The sequence below is a fragment of the Peromyscus maniculatus genome, chromosome 8 (genome assembly GCF_049852395.1).
Source record: "Peromyscus maniculatus bairdii isolate BWxNUB_F1_BW_parent chromosome 8, HU_Pman_BW_mat_3.1, whole genome shotgun sequence".
NCBI lineage: Eukaryota > Metazoa > Chordata > Mammalia > Rodentia > Cricetidae > Peromyscus > Peromyscus maniculatus.
This window is the reverse complement of record NC_134859.1, coordinates 54,133,649-54,151,182: the sequence shown is the minus strand read 5'-3', so window position 1 is coordinate 54,151,182 and position 17,534 is coordinate 54,133,649. Positions and strand designations below refer to the sequence as shown.

The 17,534-nt window shown below is 50.3% G+C and overlaps 1 protein-coding gene across 2 annotated transcripts in view; it reads left to right on the top strand.

Moving 5' to 3' along the window:
- The window catches only part of Dnah2 (dynein axonemal heavy chain 2), a 116,344-nt gene that overhangs the window by 51,934 nt on the left and 46,876 nt on the right, over window positions 1–17,534 (top strand). For both annotated transcript variants that reach the window (XM_042282265.2, XM_015992328.3), the window contains exons 25-41: window positions 509–670; window positions 1,026–1,129; window positions 4,904–5,060; window positions 5,198–5,280; window positions 5,387–5,567; window positions 5,919–6,057; window positions 8,839–9,056; window positions 9,532–9,633; window positions 10,120–10,245; window positions 10,508–10,618; window positions 10,911–11,099; window positions 11,713–11,816; window positions 11,909–12,098; window positions 12,654–12,834; window positions 13,948–14,075; window positions 14,411–14,563; window positions 14,793–14,918. In XM_042282265.2, coding sequence (XP_042138199.1) covers window positions 509–670; window positions 1,026–1,129; window positions 4,904–5,060; window positions 5,198–5,280; window positions 5,387–5,567; window positions 5,919–6,057; window positions 8,839–9,056; window positions 9,532–9,633; window positions 10,120–10,245; window positions 10,508–10,618; window positions 10,911–11,099; window positions 11,713–11,816; window positions 11,909–12,098; window positions 12,654–12,834; window positions 13,948–14,075; window positions 14,411–14,563; window positions 14,793–14,918 — 2,454 coding nt within the window. The remainder of the gene's footprint in view (window positions 1–508; window positions 671–1,025; window positions 1,130–4,903; window positions 5,061–5,197; window positions 5,281–5,386; window positions 5,568–5,918; window positions 6,058–8,838; window positions 9,057–9,531; window positions 9,634–10,119; window positions 10,246–10,507; window positions 10,619–10,910; window positions 11,100–11,712; window positions 11,817–11,908; window positions 12,099–12,653; window positions 12,835–13,947; window positions 14,076–14,410; window positions 14,564–14,792; window positions 14,919–17,534) is intronic.

The window sequence follows — 17,534 nt, the reverse complement described above, 5'->3', positions numbered from 1 at the left end:
TTTCCCTGTAGTGAGTAGGGTTTCTACACACGTGCGTGTACTTGAGTTTGTTCGGACACCTGTTCCTAATTGTTGTGGGTGTAAGCCTAGCAACAAAATCACTAGATCCTATGACAATGCTCTAAGTTTTTGAGGCACAGCCAAGCAGTTTTCCACAGCAGCCATGCCGTTTCGCGTTCCCACTAGCAAATGGATGAGCATTCCTACTTTTTCTGGGTATCCTTGCCAACATGCGTTTCCCTTTACCGGTGTTGCTGTTGTTCTAGCCTCAGCGGGTGTGAAGTGGGATCACACTGGGGTTCTCATTTGCATTTTCCTAAGACTCAGTGTAGAGGAGCTTCTCACATGCTTAGCATTTGACAAGCCCTCGAGGCAAAGAGAGTGGAGGGAAAATGTGAACCCAGAGGCAGCACCATCCTCAGATGGACAAGTGAAGGAAGGACCCGAGTGGGCTGTCAGGAGGGCTGCCGAGCCGACGGCTCTCCGTCTGTCTTCCTGCTCCCGACAGGAGCTGGATGCACTCCAGCAAGTGTGGGAGATCACGCGGGACTGGGAGGAGAGCTGGAACCAGTGGAAGACAGGCTGCTTCCTGACGCTGCAGACCGAGGCCATGGAGTCCATGGCCCATGGGCTGTATCGCCGTCTCACAAGACTAGCCAAAGAGTATAAGGTACGTGGGACAGGATGGGAGGCAAGATGGCCCTGCCCCAGCTGAGGAAGTGGGCGGGCTCCAGTGCCGTGGGTGTTCTGATGTTTCCATTTTTTAAAAAAAGATTTATTTATTTATTTATTTATTTATTTATTTATTTATTTATTTATTTATTGTGTATATAGTGTTCTGTCTGCATGTAAGCCTGCAGGTCAGAAGAGGGCACCAGATCACGTGATAAATGGTTGCAAGCCACCATGTGGTTACTGGGAATTGAACTCAGGACCTCTGGAAGAGCAGCCAGTGCTCTTAACCTCTGAGCCATCTCTCCAGCCCTATTTTTTTATTCATTTGATGTTTCTCATTTTTTACTCAGGACCGAAACTGGGATATTATTGAAACCACTCGCTCCAAAATAGAGCAGTTCAAGAGGACCATGCCCCTCATTTCAGACCTGCGAAACCCAGCCCTCCGAGAGAGGTGAGGCTGCCCCTGCCCAGCTCTGCCCACTCTGGTCTGTACCCTCTCCTGGACCTTTCAATTTGCCCAAGGAATTCATTTTTCCTCATTTTTTTTCTTTCCTGCATGTGTATGCATGTGTGTAGCATGTGTGCTTCCTTACCTGGGCATGCATACCCATGTGTTGAAGTTATTTTATGTCCTTTTCGATCACTTTTCACAACTGCCCTACCTGCCCAGCCTGTTCTCCAGCTCTGTGGATCCGAACCCTGGTCCTCATTCTTGCGCATCAAGCACGTTTATCCACGGCATCATCTCCCTAGGGAGTGACCCCGGGGCTCGTGAATGTTGGCACTGTACTGCTAAGCCATAGCACTAGCCCAAATTGACCTAAAACTAATTAATTACACTTATTTATTATTTATCGTGTGTGGGGGTGGGGTGGGGGGTGGGTGGGTGTGGGTGGGTGTGTGTGTGGTGCGCGCGCGCCACAGCTCCAGTGTGGAGGTCAGAGGACAATTTGTGGAAGTTGGTTCTCTCTCCGCTATATGGGCCCTGCCTGGGGATCAAGCTCAGACTTTCCCTGCTGACCCATCTTGCTGGCTCCAAATTTGTTTTTTAATTGACAAAAAGGCATGTCTTTACAATGTACAGAATGATGTCTTGAAGGCCGTATACGCTGTGGGAGAGCTACAGACGTGATTAGCATATGTAACCCCTCACACACTTGTTTCTTACTTTTGTGGAAAGAATATTGGAGATTTACTTTTGGGGGGTATGTGTTCATCTGTGTGTGGAGGGGTGCGTGTGTCTGTGTATATGTGTGCAAAGGCTTCCTTCTCCCTCATCCCCCAGTACTGGAGTTACAGGCACACTTGGTCATGGCTAGCCTTTTATAGCCATGCTGGGATCTGAACTCAGGGCCTCATGCTTGAGCAGAATTGCTTTTACCCAGAGAGCTGCTATCTATCTCCCCAAACCTTAAAATTTATTCTTAGACTAGGTGTGGAGGTGCAACCCAGCTCCAACATGTCCCCTTTATATTTAGGAACAGTTAGAGATGTAAGAACCTACCTAGGTCAGAGGCTGGAGAGATGTCTCAGCAATTAAGAGCACTTGGACCCCGGTTCAATTCCCAGCACTTACATGGCAGTTCAGAACCATTTGTAATTACAGTTCCAGAGGACCCAATACCCTCTTCTGACCCCCTCGGTCACCAAACATTGGCAAAACACTCACACATAAAATAAAATGAATAAATCTATTAAAAGAAAAAAAGGGCCGGGTGGTAGTAGCACAAGCCTTTAATCCCAGCCCTTGGGAGGCAGAGCCAGGTGGATCTCTGTGAGTTCGAGGCCAGCGTGGGCTACCAAGTGAGTTCCAGGAAAGGCATAAAGCTACACAGAGAAACCCTGTCTCGAAGAAAAAAAAAAAAAACCCAACCAAACAAACAAACAAAAACCCAAAAAGAAACAAACAAACAGAAAGAAAGAAAAGAAAATTCCAGCTGGAGAGGTGTCACCAGTGGTGAAGCACAGCTCTTCCTGAGGACCCGGGTTCCATTCCCAGCCTCCACGTCAGGCGCTCACAACTCCATGTAATTCCAGCTCCAGGGGGGTCCAGCACCTTGGGCTCTGCTGGCACCTGCTTTCATGTGCCCATACCACCCCCACCTAATTTAAAAATACTGTTAGAGGTTTTACCTAGTTCTTTTCATAGCTGTGATACATTGTTGCAGTATAATGGATCTCTTGAACTTGCTCCTTCTGTCTAGCTGAGGTTCCTAGCCTTTGACGCCTCTCCCTGGAACTACCATTCTCTCCCTGGCCTGTACGAATGTGGCTGTTTTCGATTGTATATCTAAATAAGGTCATGCAGAATTCACCTTCCTGTGCTGGCTTGCTTCACTTCACATAACGTCCTTCACATTCATCTAAGCTGTTGAAAATGATAGGGATTTCCTCCTCTTTCGACTCCTCCCTCCTCTTCCTCTTTCTTCTTTTTTTAGACAAGAACTATGTAGCCCTGGCTGATCTAGAACTGGCTTTGTAGATAGACTAGGCTGGCCTTGAACTCACAGACATCTGCCTGCCTCTGTTGGGATTAAAGGCATGTGCTACCACATCCTATGTTTCTTCTTTTTTAAAAGCTGGATGGAGCCGGTGTGGTGGCGCATGCCTTTAATCCCAGCACTTCGGGAGGCAGAGGCAGGTGGATCTCTGTGAGTTCGAGGCCAGCCTGGGCTACCAAGTGAGCTCCAGGAAAGGCGCAAAGCTACACAGAGAAACCCTGTCTCGAAAACAACAACAACAACAACAAAAGCTGGATGGTTTTCCAGCATGTGCAGATACCACGTTTTCTTTTCCATTCGGTAGTTGACCATAGTTGATGGACACTCGGGTTGACTCCGCCCACACCTCCACTGTCGCGGCAGTCAGTGTGAGGCTCCTGTGTCCAGTCTACCCTGTCTCCTGTGTGCTGTCCTGGGCGGTCAGACACTGAGTGTGTGTCCTCTGCCTCTGTCCTCACATCCCCTCTGCCTCCTCCTGCTTTATATTACCTATTATAACCAAGACTTATTTCATTTTTTTTTTTTTAATTTTTTGAGACAGGGTTTCTCTGTGTAGCTTTGGTGCCTGTCCTGGAACTCACTCTGTAGACCAGGCTGGCCTTGAACTCACAGAGATCTGCCTGGCTCTGCCTCCTGAGTGCTGAGATTAAAGGCGTGCACCACCACTGCCCAGCTAAGACTTATTTCTTCTTAATCCAAAAAAAGTTTTATTTTGTTGTAGCCAAAATGTTTTGCCTTTGAGCCTAGTTTAAGAAAGCGTGGCCTGCCGGGCATTGGTGGCACACGCCTTTAATCCCAGCACTCGGGAGGCAGAGCCAGGCGGATCTCTGTGAGTTCAAGGCACAGAGCCTTGCCTGGGCTACCAAGTGAGTTCCAGGAAAGGTGCAAAGCTACACAGAGAAACCCTGTCTCGAAAAACCAAAAAAAAAAAAAAAAAAAAAAAGAAAGCGTGGCCTGTTTCAAAATCACAAGCACATTTGTTATTCATCTTCTGACAACAAAGTTTCCCAAGTTCAATCCTTTAGTGGACCAAGACTATATCAGATGGAGGGATTACAGTGAGCGTTCGGGGCAGAATAAATGGTTGGTCAGTCATCTTTAGGTCAGTGTACATTTAGTAGGAAACCTTTGGTGTTTTCGAACCTCCAGGACAGTCTTTTGGGCAATGTTTTACCTGAGTGTTATGTGGGTGAGTCTAACCTAACCCCTCAATTGATGCGTTGTTAAGCTCTCTAATCTCAAGTTTCCTCATCTGTAAATGGGATAATGGCACTTCCCGTGTGGAGCGGTTGGAAGAGTTACAGAGGTGCACGCGAAGCACCTAGCCCAGCACGCGACCCGTCACAGACCTGCCCTGAGGCAGTGAGTGTTCGTGCGCACACCTGCCTTCACTCCTTCTCCAGAGAATTAACTCCTGGAGAACTAACACATCAATCTCTGTATTCCCCATGGTGTCTAAGATTGCACCTGAGAGCCTATTTAGCAAGATCTGTCGAATCATGAATTAACAAATAGCCAGAATTATAAAGTTCCAATGGGAGGAAGAAAGAGGAACATTTTTTTTTTTCTTTCTTTTTAGCAGTACTTGGGTGTGGAATGCTGAGGCTCACACAGGCTAAGCAAGATCTTGACTGAGTCACATTAACAACCCCAGGGATTGATTGACACTTGCTAGTAGGCCCTCCAGCTGGCCTCCAGCTCAGACTTCCTGTTCTGGGCTGCAGGCACTGGGACCAGGTCAAAGACGAAATCCAGCGGGAGTTTGATCAGGAATCGGAAAGCTTCACCTTGGAACAGATTGTGCAGCTTGGCATGGATCAGCATGTGGAGAAAATAGGGGAGATCTCTGCCTCTGCAACCAAAGAGCTGGCCATAGAAGTGGTATGACGCCACCCATACCTCCCCAGCCTCCTGGGTGCCAACTTCCAACCCTGCCACAGTTGAGGGCCCCTGCTGGGCTCCTCTCACCTTTGTGCACTAGATACATGGTTACTCCGTCCTCCAATTTCTCTTCACAGGGATTACAGAACATTGCCAAAACCTGGGACGTGATTCAGCTCGACATAGTACCCTACAAGGACAAGGGCCATCACCGGCTCAGGTAGAGGGGCTCCAGATGAGGTTGGCTCGTGTGGCCTGAGCTGCAGAGTGAGGCTAAGGTACTGACAGATGGGTGTGGAAAATGACTTGTAGCCTTTGTGCCCCAGGGGTACCGAAGAAGTATTCCAGGCACTGGAGGATAACCAGGTGGCCCTGTCAACCATGAAGGCCTCGCGATTCGTGAAGGCCTTCGAGAAGGACGTGGACCACTGGGAGCGCTGCCTTTCCCTCATCCTGGAAGTGATCGAGATGGTGCTCACGGTGCAGCGCCAGTGGATGTACCTGGAGGTCAGAACCCACAGGGCCTGGGCTCTCCCCACCCTGTGTCAGCTCCTCTGTGTGTGGGAGCCTAGAAACCGGTCTGGTGGGAGTGTCCTTCCCCCACCTTCTGAGACTCGGCCTTCGGACTCTTGTCTGTGTCTCTCACATTCCCACCCAGGCAAGCCTCCATTCTTACAGATTTCCATTTTCCTCTTGGGCTCTGTCTTGAATTCCCGATCCCAACGTGGCTTCTGGAGCTTGGGCCTCTTGCCAGGGTTTCTAATAGTCCAGCTAGTCTATGCAGTGGTCTGGGAACGGGGGGCGGAGTGTGGAGGGTGTGTGAGAAACAGTCTCTCATCCCACTGCGGTGTCCCTCAGAATATCTTCATCGGAGAAGACATCCGAAAGCAGCTGCCCAATGAGTCGGCCCTGTTTGACCAGGTCAATAACAACTGGAAAGCCATCATGGACCGGATGAGCAAGGACAGCAATGCCCTCCGGAGCACCCACTACCCAGGTGAGAGCTCCATGGGCAAAGGCTCCGACAGCTGTCCCTGGGTCTGTGCCCTTGTGAGGTCACGGCCACATGCTTCATCACTGAAAACGATTCCGTCGTCACTATCATTAGCAGCTATGTTTACACCATTGCTACTGTGAGTAGTGATATCACCACTACCTGGAAACATTTGCTAATATTAGTCATCAATGTTATTACTAATTATTGTCATTTTTGCAGTAAATCAAGATAAACTAATGCTTAAGTGGAATATCATATACTGCTTCGGAGCATGGGCTACAGAATTAGCTTTGGGTTCAAAACCCAACACCGGCTTTATTGGTCCCGTGCACTTGGCAGCTTGCTCCCGGCACACTGCAGTTTCTTCATCTGTCGTGGGAGTTTTGGGAAGGACTGTGAAGGAGCAGGGACTCTCTCAGTGCCGCAGGGGGTGCTGGGTTACCAGCACTGGTCCCAGCAGCCCTCGCTGAAAACTGCTCTCTCTTCTCAAGCTGAGTCGCAGCGACTGCTTGCACTCAAGTGAGCTAAGTAAATGGACTAACTCACAAAGCCACACAAACTATGATCCCATTGTTGGATATATGCAACAAGCATCTGGACCATGGTTTCCAAGTCTTTCTGTGACCTCCAGGGGTCACCTGGGGTCATCCAAAGATGCCAATAGCCTGCAGATACTCTATCTGCTTGAAGGTTCACACTCACAATCATTGGTGCTTTCTTTCAAAGGACAGAACGTGGGAAGACATGGGGAAAATTCTAAGAGGTAGGGAGGTGGACTGGGAGGAAGCTAAGATTTCTGGGAGTTTACAGACATGAACACATCTTGTTGAAAATCTCAAGTTGGCTTTTGTGGTAGAACTTTTTTCTTTTCTTTTTAAGATAGTCAAAGAGATGTGTTTACTTCAAGAACACAATCTTGAGTTTGGACCCTGAACTTTCTGTGAGTGTATGGGTATGTGGATTTGTGTAGTATTGTGGGTTTTGTGTATACATGTGGGTGTGTGCATGTGTGTGCCAGAGGGCAGGAGTCCAGCGGTTGACTTTGGATGTCTTCCTCTATCACTTTACCTTATTTATTTTATCTTTTTATTCTTGACATTGTAATTTAGTTGGGACATTTCTCCTTTCCTTTTTCTCCCTCCAAGCCCCCCCCCCCCCCCCCCCCCCCCCCCGCACTCCTCCTGCTCTCCCTCATATTTATGGCCTCTTTGTTCACTAATTCTTATAGCATGTGTATATGTATATACACATATATGTTCCTCATCATAACCTGTTCCATCCATACCATGTTACTTGTATGTACGTTTTCAGGGCTGACCATTTGGCTCTGGACAACTGATTGTGCTCCTCCCTGGGAGAGGCCTCCTCCCTGGGAAAGGCCACCTCTCCCTCTCCCAGTTTTCCTCAGTTGCCTATAGTTCTTTATGTAGGGTTGAAGCCTCAAAGGCTTTTCTCCAACCAGTTTGGTGTGTTCATTGGTATCAGCCTTTTTTCAGATCACATTTGGGCAGTCATGTTGATGAGACTTTCCGAGTGTAGCTTGTGCTGGTACTAGGACACACAATCTCACAGCACACTCCCTGATCCTCTTACAGTCTTTCCACCCCCTCTTCTGCAACGTTCCCTAAGCCCTAGATGGGAGAGTGTTTTGTAGATGCATCCCCTGGGACTGGGCTCCACAACTCTGCATTCTAACTGATTGTTGTTTTCTGTAATGGTCTCCATCTGTTGCAAAGAGAAGTTTCCTTGATGAGGGGTGAGGTTATAAGGACAAATGTTTGTAGATTGTTGTTAGGGATTATGGTGGTTTTAGTAAATTAGCGGTTGTAGACTGTCCTCCAATAACCAAAACTTCATTGACAACAAGTACTAGTTAGCTAGGTTTCCAGAACCAGGCACGGTTTCTCTTTTATTGAGTGGGTCGTAAGTCTAATTAGAGAGCTGTTGGTTACCGCCAAGGTATGGTGCCCCAACTGTACTCTTGGGGCTGTCACGCCATGCTGGTCTTGATGTGGTTCATAGGTGTCATAGCTGGGTAGGACTATTGGTTACCTTCCTCCTTTGGAAGCTTGCATGGTGCCTTCTGCAACTATGAAAGCCAGTCCTCAGGGGTTATTTAGGTCAGTTCCAGCTCAGGGGTTTCTGTGCCCTGTTTCTGAAGTACACAGTGTTTTCAGTAACTCACCTTCCACCTCTGGAAGATAACCCAGGACAACAGCAGTAGGCTGCATGTTTTGGGAGTCTCTTGACTAGCCCTGGGTTTGTGTTGGCTCTTACTGCTATTTCACAGGCAAAGAGATCAAAATTCAATGATGTTAATGAAAGTGCTAGTGAGGTAAAGACCGTCACCGTGGTGGCCTTGGCCTCCTAGTTGAGTGGCCTCTGCTCTGTGTCACGATTGCTTTCGTTGTGGGCCTGCGATGTCTTTAACGACTGGGCTTGCTGGATTGTGTCAACTGCTGAGTCATTTTTAATTTTCAGAAACTCTTGAGCTGAACAGTGAAGCTCCAAGTTCTTAGGTGTAAAAGGATTGTTCTAAAGACTGGTGAGAAATGGAGTCACCTCATAGGACGCCTAGTTAATAATGTGTGAGCTCTCCATATGTAGTCATGAAGAGAGTGGGATAAGTATGCATAGGGATTGGGGATCTCTCTGTCTCCAAAAGCCCTTATGGCAATCTGTACCTCAGACTCAAGAGCTGTCAGCAGAGCTGGGCACTCCAGATCTCCTCAGGGCAGCAGGGGGGAGGCCGTCAAATGTTACTCATCACCTTCTCCTCAGACCTCCTGGAAACACTGATAGAAATGAACTCGATCCTGGAAGACATCCAGAAGTCTCTGGACATGTACTTAGAGACCAAGCGCCACGCGTTTCCTCGCTTCTACTTCCTGTCCAATGATGACCTGCTGGAGATTCTGGGCCAGTCCCGGAACCCCGAGGCTGTGCAGCCACACCTCAAAAAATGCTTTGACAACATCAAGCTGCTGAGAATCCAAAAGGTCGGCAGAGGTGGCCACGATGGGAGTGAGGGCTGGGAAGGAACAGCGAGGTCAAGGTATTCCAGGCTTTGGAAGGGACCACACTCTCCTAGCAGGAGGATGGCATTACTTAATGATTGTAGATCCTCACATAGAACTTTCCAGAACTGGTAATATTGAGAGGAGTAAAGAGAAGGAATTACCTTTAAAGGGCGCAAATACTTGTAGAACAGTCGTTCTCAACCTGTGGGTCTCAACCCCCTTGGGGGTTGAATATCAGGTACTTACATTACAATTCATAACAGTAGCAAAATTATGATTCATAACAGTATCAAAATTACGGTATGAAGTAGCAACAGAAACAGTTTTATGGTGGGGGTCACCACAACGTGAGGAGCTGTATTAAAGGATCGCAGCCTCAGGAAGGCTGAGAACCACCGCTCTAGAAGTTTGCCAAGACTGAGGCCCGGAGACGGATGACTTCTCTCTTCTCCAGGTTGGGGGCTCCAGCAGCAAATGGGAAGCCGTGGGAATGTTTTCAGGTGATGGCGAGTACATCGATTTCCTCCACCCAGTACTTCTGGAAGGGCCTGTGGAGGTGAGTGGTGGCAGAGGTCTTAGAAGCAAACTGTCTTTCGGTTAGAAAGTTTGCTTGACCACAGCTTTAATCCCAGCGCTCGGGAGGCAGAGGCGGGCGGATCGCTGAGTTTGAGGCCAGCCTGGGCTACAGAGCCAGTTAAGGACAGCCAGGGCTACCCAGAGAAACCCCTGTCTCAAAAAATCAAAGAAAGAGAGTAAGTTCGGCTCCATGAGGAGAGTCCATTTCCACGAAGGGAGACGAGCTTGCTTTGTGGTTGCTGTTTCTTTAGTCAGGCATGGACTTGACATTTTCACCCCTCCTTAAACATCCAATGCTCCAACCCTCAGCCTCCTGCCTCCACGTCCTTTGGAGACCTGTGCCCGATATTGCCAACCCCCCCCCCCCCCCCCCCCGCAGTCTTATTTCCCCTGCGCCTTCTCTTGGGGAACCTCAGCCACCGGCCCTTGGACAGAGCCCCTGTGTTAGTTACTTCCTTCTCCCTAGGCCTGGCTTGGCGATGTGGAACGGGCCATGAGGACGACCCTGAGGGATTTGCTTCGGAACTGCCGATTGGCCCTCAAGAAGTTTCTTAACAAGAGGGACAAATGGGTCAAGGACTGGGCTGGCCAGGTGAGCTGGGGCCACACCAGTGGGGGACGGTGGAGCCAACAGAGCAGCACGTGGAAAGACAGACTCCAGGGCTTCCTGCTCCTCCGTCCAGGCTTGGCTCTCGCACTCTATGTAATGGAACTGGGGCTCCCGACCCAAGGCGCATGTGCCGTCCTTCAGGGCAGACTGGGCATAGTAACGCTGGGTTCTGGATGGAACTCAAGAAGGGGCTGTGTAGGTGCTAAAGGCAGGGCCTGGGAATCATCTTCTGTACCCACCTCAGATGGTGATCGCAGCTAGTCAGATCCAGTGGACAGCTGATGTCACCAAGTGCCTGATGACCGCTAAGGAGCGCTCAGACAAGAAAATTCTCAAGGTCATGAAGAAGAAGCAGGTGGGGAGCTCTTCAAGTGTGGGACAGACCTGGAGTTGGAACTGGGGTGTAGGTAGTGACTAGAGCCGAAGCTGGACAGGAGCTGGTCGGAACGAGCCAGAACAAGGGTGCTCTGGGACAGAAACGCTGGGGACCGTACAGTGTGCGCAGAGGCGGGCTCTCCTGGGAAGATGCTGGGCATAGGAACTGTAGGGATTGGCGCGGAGTCGGAGGTGACGTCAGGTCAGGATGTGGTGTCATTCAGCTTTGGCTACACTGCTCCGTCTGTTCTTGCCTGTCGCCCATTCCACAGGTGTCAATACTAAATAAGTATTCGGAAGCCATCAGGGGGAACTTGACCAAGATCATGAGGCTTAAAATCGTGGCTCTGGTGACCATAGAAATCCACGCTCGGGACGTGCTGGAGAAGCTGTATAAGAGCGGCCTCATGGACGTCAATGCGTTTGACTGGCTGAGCCAGCTTCGCTTCTACTGGGAGAAGGTGTCAGACGGGCTGACGCGCCGCTCTCTCATCCCCAACTGACCCATGATGCTTTTCACTCATGGCTGTGTGCCATAGTCTTTTTTTTTTTTTGTATCCTTTGGTTTTTCGAGACCGAGACCGAGTTTCTCTGTGTAGCTTTAGGTGCCTGTCCTGGATCTCGCTCTGTAGCCCAGGCTGGCCTCGAACTCACAGAGATCTGCCTGGCTCTGCCTCCCAAGTGCTGGGATTAAAGGTGTGCGCCACCGCCGCCCGGCTGTGTGCTGTACTCTAACCCAGCCCTCTATTCTTTCACAGCTTCTTCCTGACAAGTTTCCTCTCATCTCGCCCCCAGTTCAGGAGTGGCAAATAGCCATTCCAGGCACTCGTCCTAACGGTGCCACTTGGCAGTGACTCCGAGCCCAGGCAGCTGTTTCCATGGACTGGGTGGGGGGACATGCAGTCAGGAACCCGTTTTCTGTCTTGGCCCTAGACCATCCCTCTTTTAACTCCAAAACAGAACCCCTAATCTCCCTGCAGCCCCCCTGACCTCTCTGAGCCCTACAGGGAGCCGCTTCTGTCTCTGCTCTTCCCCCCAAACCCATCCCTGTCTCCTCCTGTCCTGTTTTCCCAGGATGTCGACGACTGTGTAATCCGCCAGACCAACACACAGTTCCAGTACGGTTATGAGTACCTGGGGAACTCTGGCCGGCTGGTCATCACCCCCCTGACAGACAGGTCTGCCGTGGGGACAAACTGAGGTTCGGGGGAGGGACCGCAGAGACAGCAGTCTTCCAGGGGTCTGACCGAGCCGTGTCCCACATTCTCAGATGTTACATGACGCTGACCACGGCCCTGCACCTTCACCGAGGAGGCTCACCCAAAGGCCCAGCAGGCACTGGGAAGACGGAAACGGTCAAGGACTTGGGCAAAGCGCTGGGGATATACGTCATTGTGGTCAACTGCTCCGAGGGCCTGGACTATAAGTCCATGGGCAGAATGTACTCAGGACTAGCCCAGGTCGGTACCCTGCCTCCCCATCCTAAAGGTCCTTTGCACGTCTTTTAGTACCTGAAAATCAACCGAAACTCAAATCTGGTTTATACCTTGGCAGCTTGCCTGGGGTAATTCTTACAATCATAGTAAAGAAGTGAAACTCCTTCCGCTCCCTGAGTTTTTCACAGTGCATGTTTGAGTATGTACAGAAACCCCGGCACCCAGGAGCTGCTCAGTGCACACAGGTCCCAACCACACCTTCGGCTGCTGTCTGATGCAGAGCTCCGGCCAGAAGCTAAGGCACTATTACTCTGGTCCCCCTGGACCCCTATTTCGGAGGCCACCTTTCCTACCAAAGCATTTTCAGGAAGAGTGTGTTAATCTTTATGTTAATCTGTGGTCAAGCCCCTCAGAGCACCTCTCTTTGTGTTCATCTGTGTTCTAGCCCCTCAGGGCACCTCTCTTTGTGTTCATCTGTGGTCTAGGATCTCAGGACACCTCTCTTTGTGTTCATCTGTGGTCTAGCCCCTCAGGACATCTCTCCTGCTTCAGTGACCCTGCCTCTCTCTCCCTCCACAGACTGGAGCCTGGGGCTGCTTTGATGAATTTAACCGCATCAATATTGAGGTGTTGTCCGTGGTGGCCCAGCAGATCCTGTCCATCCTATCTGCCTTGACTGCCAACCTCACCCGTTTCCATTTTGAGGGCTTTGAAATAAATCTGGTGTGGTCTTGTGGGATCTTCATCACCATGAATCCTGGTAGGCGGCAGGAACTGATGGCATGGGGGTGCAGGGGGTGAGGACTGGGTGTCTGGGATAAGTGTTGTGTCCTTCCCTCTCCCTCCCTCTGTGTCAAAGTGCTTAGTCAGCTAAGAGCTACTTGACTAAAGAGACCTGCCTTAGTCAGCTTTCCACGGCTGTGACAAAATCCCCGAGGACGATTTAGCTTAAGGCCGAAAGGTTGGTTTTGGTTTCACGATCTCTGCCCGTGGACCTTCATTTCTGAGCCTTTGGTAGGGTGAGGCAGGATGTCATGAAGGAGGTATATGGTGGGAGAGGACTGCTCATTTCATGGTGACCAGGGAGAAGAGAGGGAGGGGGAGGCAGGGAGAGAGAGGAGAGGAAGATTCTTTGGTTCATAGGTATACTCTTTACTTCTTTCATGTGGACCACACCTTCTAAAGCTTCCATTAATAGACGTAAATCTGTGAGGAACAGCCCATTGATGAGGTCAGGACCCTGTGATCTGGTCTAATCGATTCTAGAAGGCTCCTCCTCTGAATCTGTTGTGTCAGGAACAAAGCCCTTAGGGGACATTTCAGATCCAAATTCCAGCAACGGAAGAGAAGCAGGAACTACAAGGAGAAGAGAAAGTATTTTCTCTTCCTGTTCCCCCTGAAGGGCTCCAGAACCATTATGTGTCTCAGTGGAGCCCTAGTTTTCCCAGTGGGCTAGCTCCGTACTCTGCCTTCCATCCCGTTTGGAAAATGGAAGACTCCCTAATGTATAGAGTTCCCTCGCCTCATTAAGGGAACAGCTCTGGGGGAAGGGTATAAGAGAGAGCGTGCTCCTGAAAGCCTCAGATCGGAGCCGCAGCCGTGAGCTCTGTAGGGCTGGTGTGGGCTCCATATAGAACTAAGCAGCTCTGTGGTTTCGGTTGGAAGGAAACAGGACCACGTGGACAGTAAGGAGCACTTACGAGGAAAGAAGATGGGAGGAGGGAGAGCCAAGGCAGAGATGAGGCGGGATTCTGGCTTGGAGCTGGAGCCAGGGAGAATGTTAGGATAGAGTAAAGGCTGGGTAGAGTGGGATGTTTGGGAGATCAAGTGAGGACAGGGAAACGTGGTTCAAAACAAAGGACTTTGTCCCCAGGCTATGCTGGCCGCACGGAGCTTCCAGAAAACCTCAAGTCCATGTTCCGCCCGATCGCCATGGTGGTGCCGGATTCTACGCTTATTGCAGAAATCATTCTCTTTGGGGAGGGCTTTGGCAACTGCAAGGTATTCTGCGATCTCTTCCTTCCAATTATTTTATTTCCTTTGCATAATTATTCCCTGGACAGAGGAGCCCCGGAAGGACTCACGATCCGTTTATCCTAACAGGAACTTAGAGTTCTGTCAGCAGGTTGTGAAGCCAGAGGAGTCCAGAGGGGGCGGGGTCTCCCTTCCACGACACCACTGACCGATAATAGCGCAATCCACAGCTCTCCTAGCATGGTCCAGAGCACCTTCTAGATGATTCAAGTCCCTGACCTAGATCCTTATGTCTGTAACTGTTCCCAAATAAAAAGGGGACTCGTGGGAGCTGAGCTTTGTCTTCTTTGCACGGTCCCCAGATCCTGGCCAAGAAGGTGTACACACTGTACTCCCTGGCCGTGCAGCAGCTCTCCAGACAGGACCATTACGACTTTGGCCTGCGTGCCCTCACCTCCCTTCTACGCTACGCTGGCAAGAAGCGCCGCCTGCAACCGGATCTGTCTGATGAGGAGGTAGGCCAGACACGTGGCCCCGGCACCTCTGTCTCCATTGGCACTGGTCTGATGGTGTCTTCACGACAGTTTTCCAGGCTCTTTCTCTTCCTTCTCCAGATAGAGATATTCCACCCACACCCGCCCACCCGACCTGACCCGCCGCCGCCTCATGCTTTGCCCCCATTGTGTTTCTGAGGACCCGCTCTGGCATAGCCATTGTTCTTAGGTCTCCCCTTTCCCCATACAGGTTCTGCTGCTCTCCATGAGGGACATGAACATCGCCAAGCTCACATCTGTGGACGTTCCATTGTTCAATGCCATTGTGCAGGACCTTTTCCCCAACATCGAGCTGCCTGTCATAGACTACGGCAAGGTATTCGCTGGAGTGTGTGTGTGTGTGTGTGTGTGTGTGTGTGTGTGTGTGTGTGTGTGACAGAGGACAACTTACAGGAGTCAGGTTCTCTTCTTCCGCCAGGTGGGTCCCGGGACGAGACTCAGATCGTCAGGTTTGGAGCACACTGAACCGCCTCCCTGGCCCAGTGTTTATTCTTTAATAAGCTCCTTGACCTCAGGTGTGACTGTGCATCTGGGAGTAGGAAGTGTGATGTCATCCACTAGGTGTGACTGAATGACAGGTGGCTCCTCCTTGGACCCACATAAAGAGCTTCCTCTCTGACTCACATCCTGCTCACATTACTTTATTTATTTAGAGACAGGGTGCTACTGTGTGGCCCTGGCTGACCTGATACTCCATATCTAGACCAGGCTGACCTATATTCTCGGAGACTGGCCTCCCTCTGTCTCCCCGTGGGTCACCACATCAGACTCCAGTTACTTCTGCTCAGCAGATCCTTGAATTCACTGAAGCCTCAGCTCTATTGGCTATAATATCCATTAGTCCTCTCCCACTTCTCCCGTCCTCACGGTGGGAACTTTGAGGAGAGTCCCTGGGAGCCCGGTGGTATGGGAGAGCAGAGGAGTAGAGGCCGTGTAAAAACTACAAGAACTTTCCTTTCTGTGTTCTGTCAGTCCACGTGCTCTGAGCTCTTTTCAGTTGAAACTGCTAAAATGCTGGATTAAAACATTAAAAAACAAACAACAACAACACCATCCTTTTTAGTGCATTGCTAAAACGGCGGGAATTCCAGGAGCCTTGGTGCGGGGACAGTGAATGAAGAGACTTTGAGAGGCAAGCAGCTTCCAACACTGGTTTGTTTGTTTTTTCCCATGAAAATCTTGTCACTCTAAGGTGGCAGGGACAGGAAGCACAGCAGCCCACGTCTGGAGGTGGACGGAAAATCCCGAGCTATGGAAGCCTGCAGGGACACACCCCCAGTCAACAGGAAACTGTCTGAGCCCTGGTGATGGGAGATTTCTCCAGCTCAGCCTCACACTGTTTATGGTTATCCGTTATCTTACTGTGAAACTTAAAACCTCAAGCTTAACGTCCTGGGCGGTTTGTAGGTTGTCAGTGCCCCCGGGTGACTGGCAGAAGCCAAGGGGAGTGGTTTCTGGAGGAGTGAAGCCTCGGCTCAGGTCCAGAAGAATGAATACCAGGCAAATGGTCACCAAAGCCCAGAGGGCAGTGCACACCATTCCTATAATCTGCAGCTAATGGAACTCTAAGAGGAAACTTTGCAGATAGCTGTCCTTAGTGTTTTCTCAAGGAACCGAGAGAGGAGCTGTGAGCCAGGAACAAGAGAGTGTGTGCAGAGTGCGCTGGAAAAGGAGTAAGTGGAATCTGCAGAACCGTCCAGGCTTGCTTGTGCGTGGTGCCATCTCAGCACTCTCTGGCGGCGATGGCAGGCAGACAGTGGGCGCCAGACCAGATCTGCACAGTGTTTAAAAAATGTGCATTGTTTTGCCGGGTGATGGTGGTGCACGCCTTTAATCCCAGCACTCGGGAGGCAGAGGCAGGCGGATCTCTGTGAGTTCAAGGCCAGCCTGGACTACCAAGTGAGTTCCAGGAAAGGCGCAAAGCTAAACAGAGAAACCCTGTCTCAAAAAACAAAACAAACAAACAAACAAAAAAAGTGCAATTTAAGGGCTGGAGAGACGGCACTGGCTATCCTTGTAGAGGACCCAGCTTCGGTTCCCAGCACCCACATGGCGGTTCACAACTGTCTGTAACTAAGTTCCAGAGGATCCTGTGCCCTCTTACAGTCTTCTGCATACATATGGGGTACATAAACTCATGTAGACACATGCATGCACATCAAAACAATAAATAAATCTTTATTTAAAATGTAAAAATAAAACCGTCAGTGGAGAGACGGAGGACATCTAGCTAAGGAAAGTCAGTTGTATTGTATGGCGACTGTGCTGAATACTGACTTTTTTTTTTTTTTGGTTTTGTTTTTCGAGACAGGGTTTCTCTGTGTAGCTTTGGAGCCTGTCCTGGATCTCACTCTGTAGACCAGACTGGCCTTGAACTCACAGAGATCCACCTGGCTCTGCCTCCCGAGTGCTGGGATTAAAGGCGTGCACCACCACCGCCCGGCCCTGAAGACTGACCTCTCAGGTGTGCATCTCACATCCAGAGGGCAAAGGAAGATGAGGAGGGAGATGGCTGACAGGAGGCCCTTAGCCACTTCTGAGAGGTCTGGAAGAGGAGCAAGCAGGGCAGAGGTTGCATTGGACATCTGTGGCATCAGTTCCGAGTCAGCAGGGCCGTGGAGTAAGGAGGCCTTTAGGGGCAGACTGTTTGACTAGTTAGATCGCAGCCAGATGTGGGGGTCCACACCTGCAGTCCCAGCATCAGAAAGTAGAGGCAGGAGGATCACTGCAGTTTGACTTTAGCCTAGTCTGCATTGTAGGTTTGAAGTCAGCCAGAGCTGTGTAACAAGACTGTCTCAGGGAAAAAAAGAAAAGAAAAAGCAGCCGTATCTCTGTGATCTGGTGTCTTAATGACCCTGGTGACTGCCTCCCTTCTGGGTGGAGGCCTAGGAGATGAAAGGCCGTGAGTCAGGCCTGGGGAACATCCATCGGG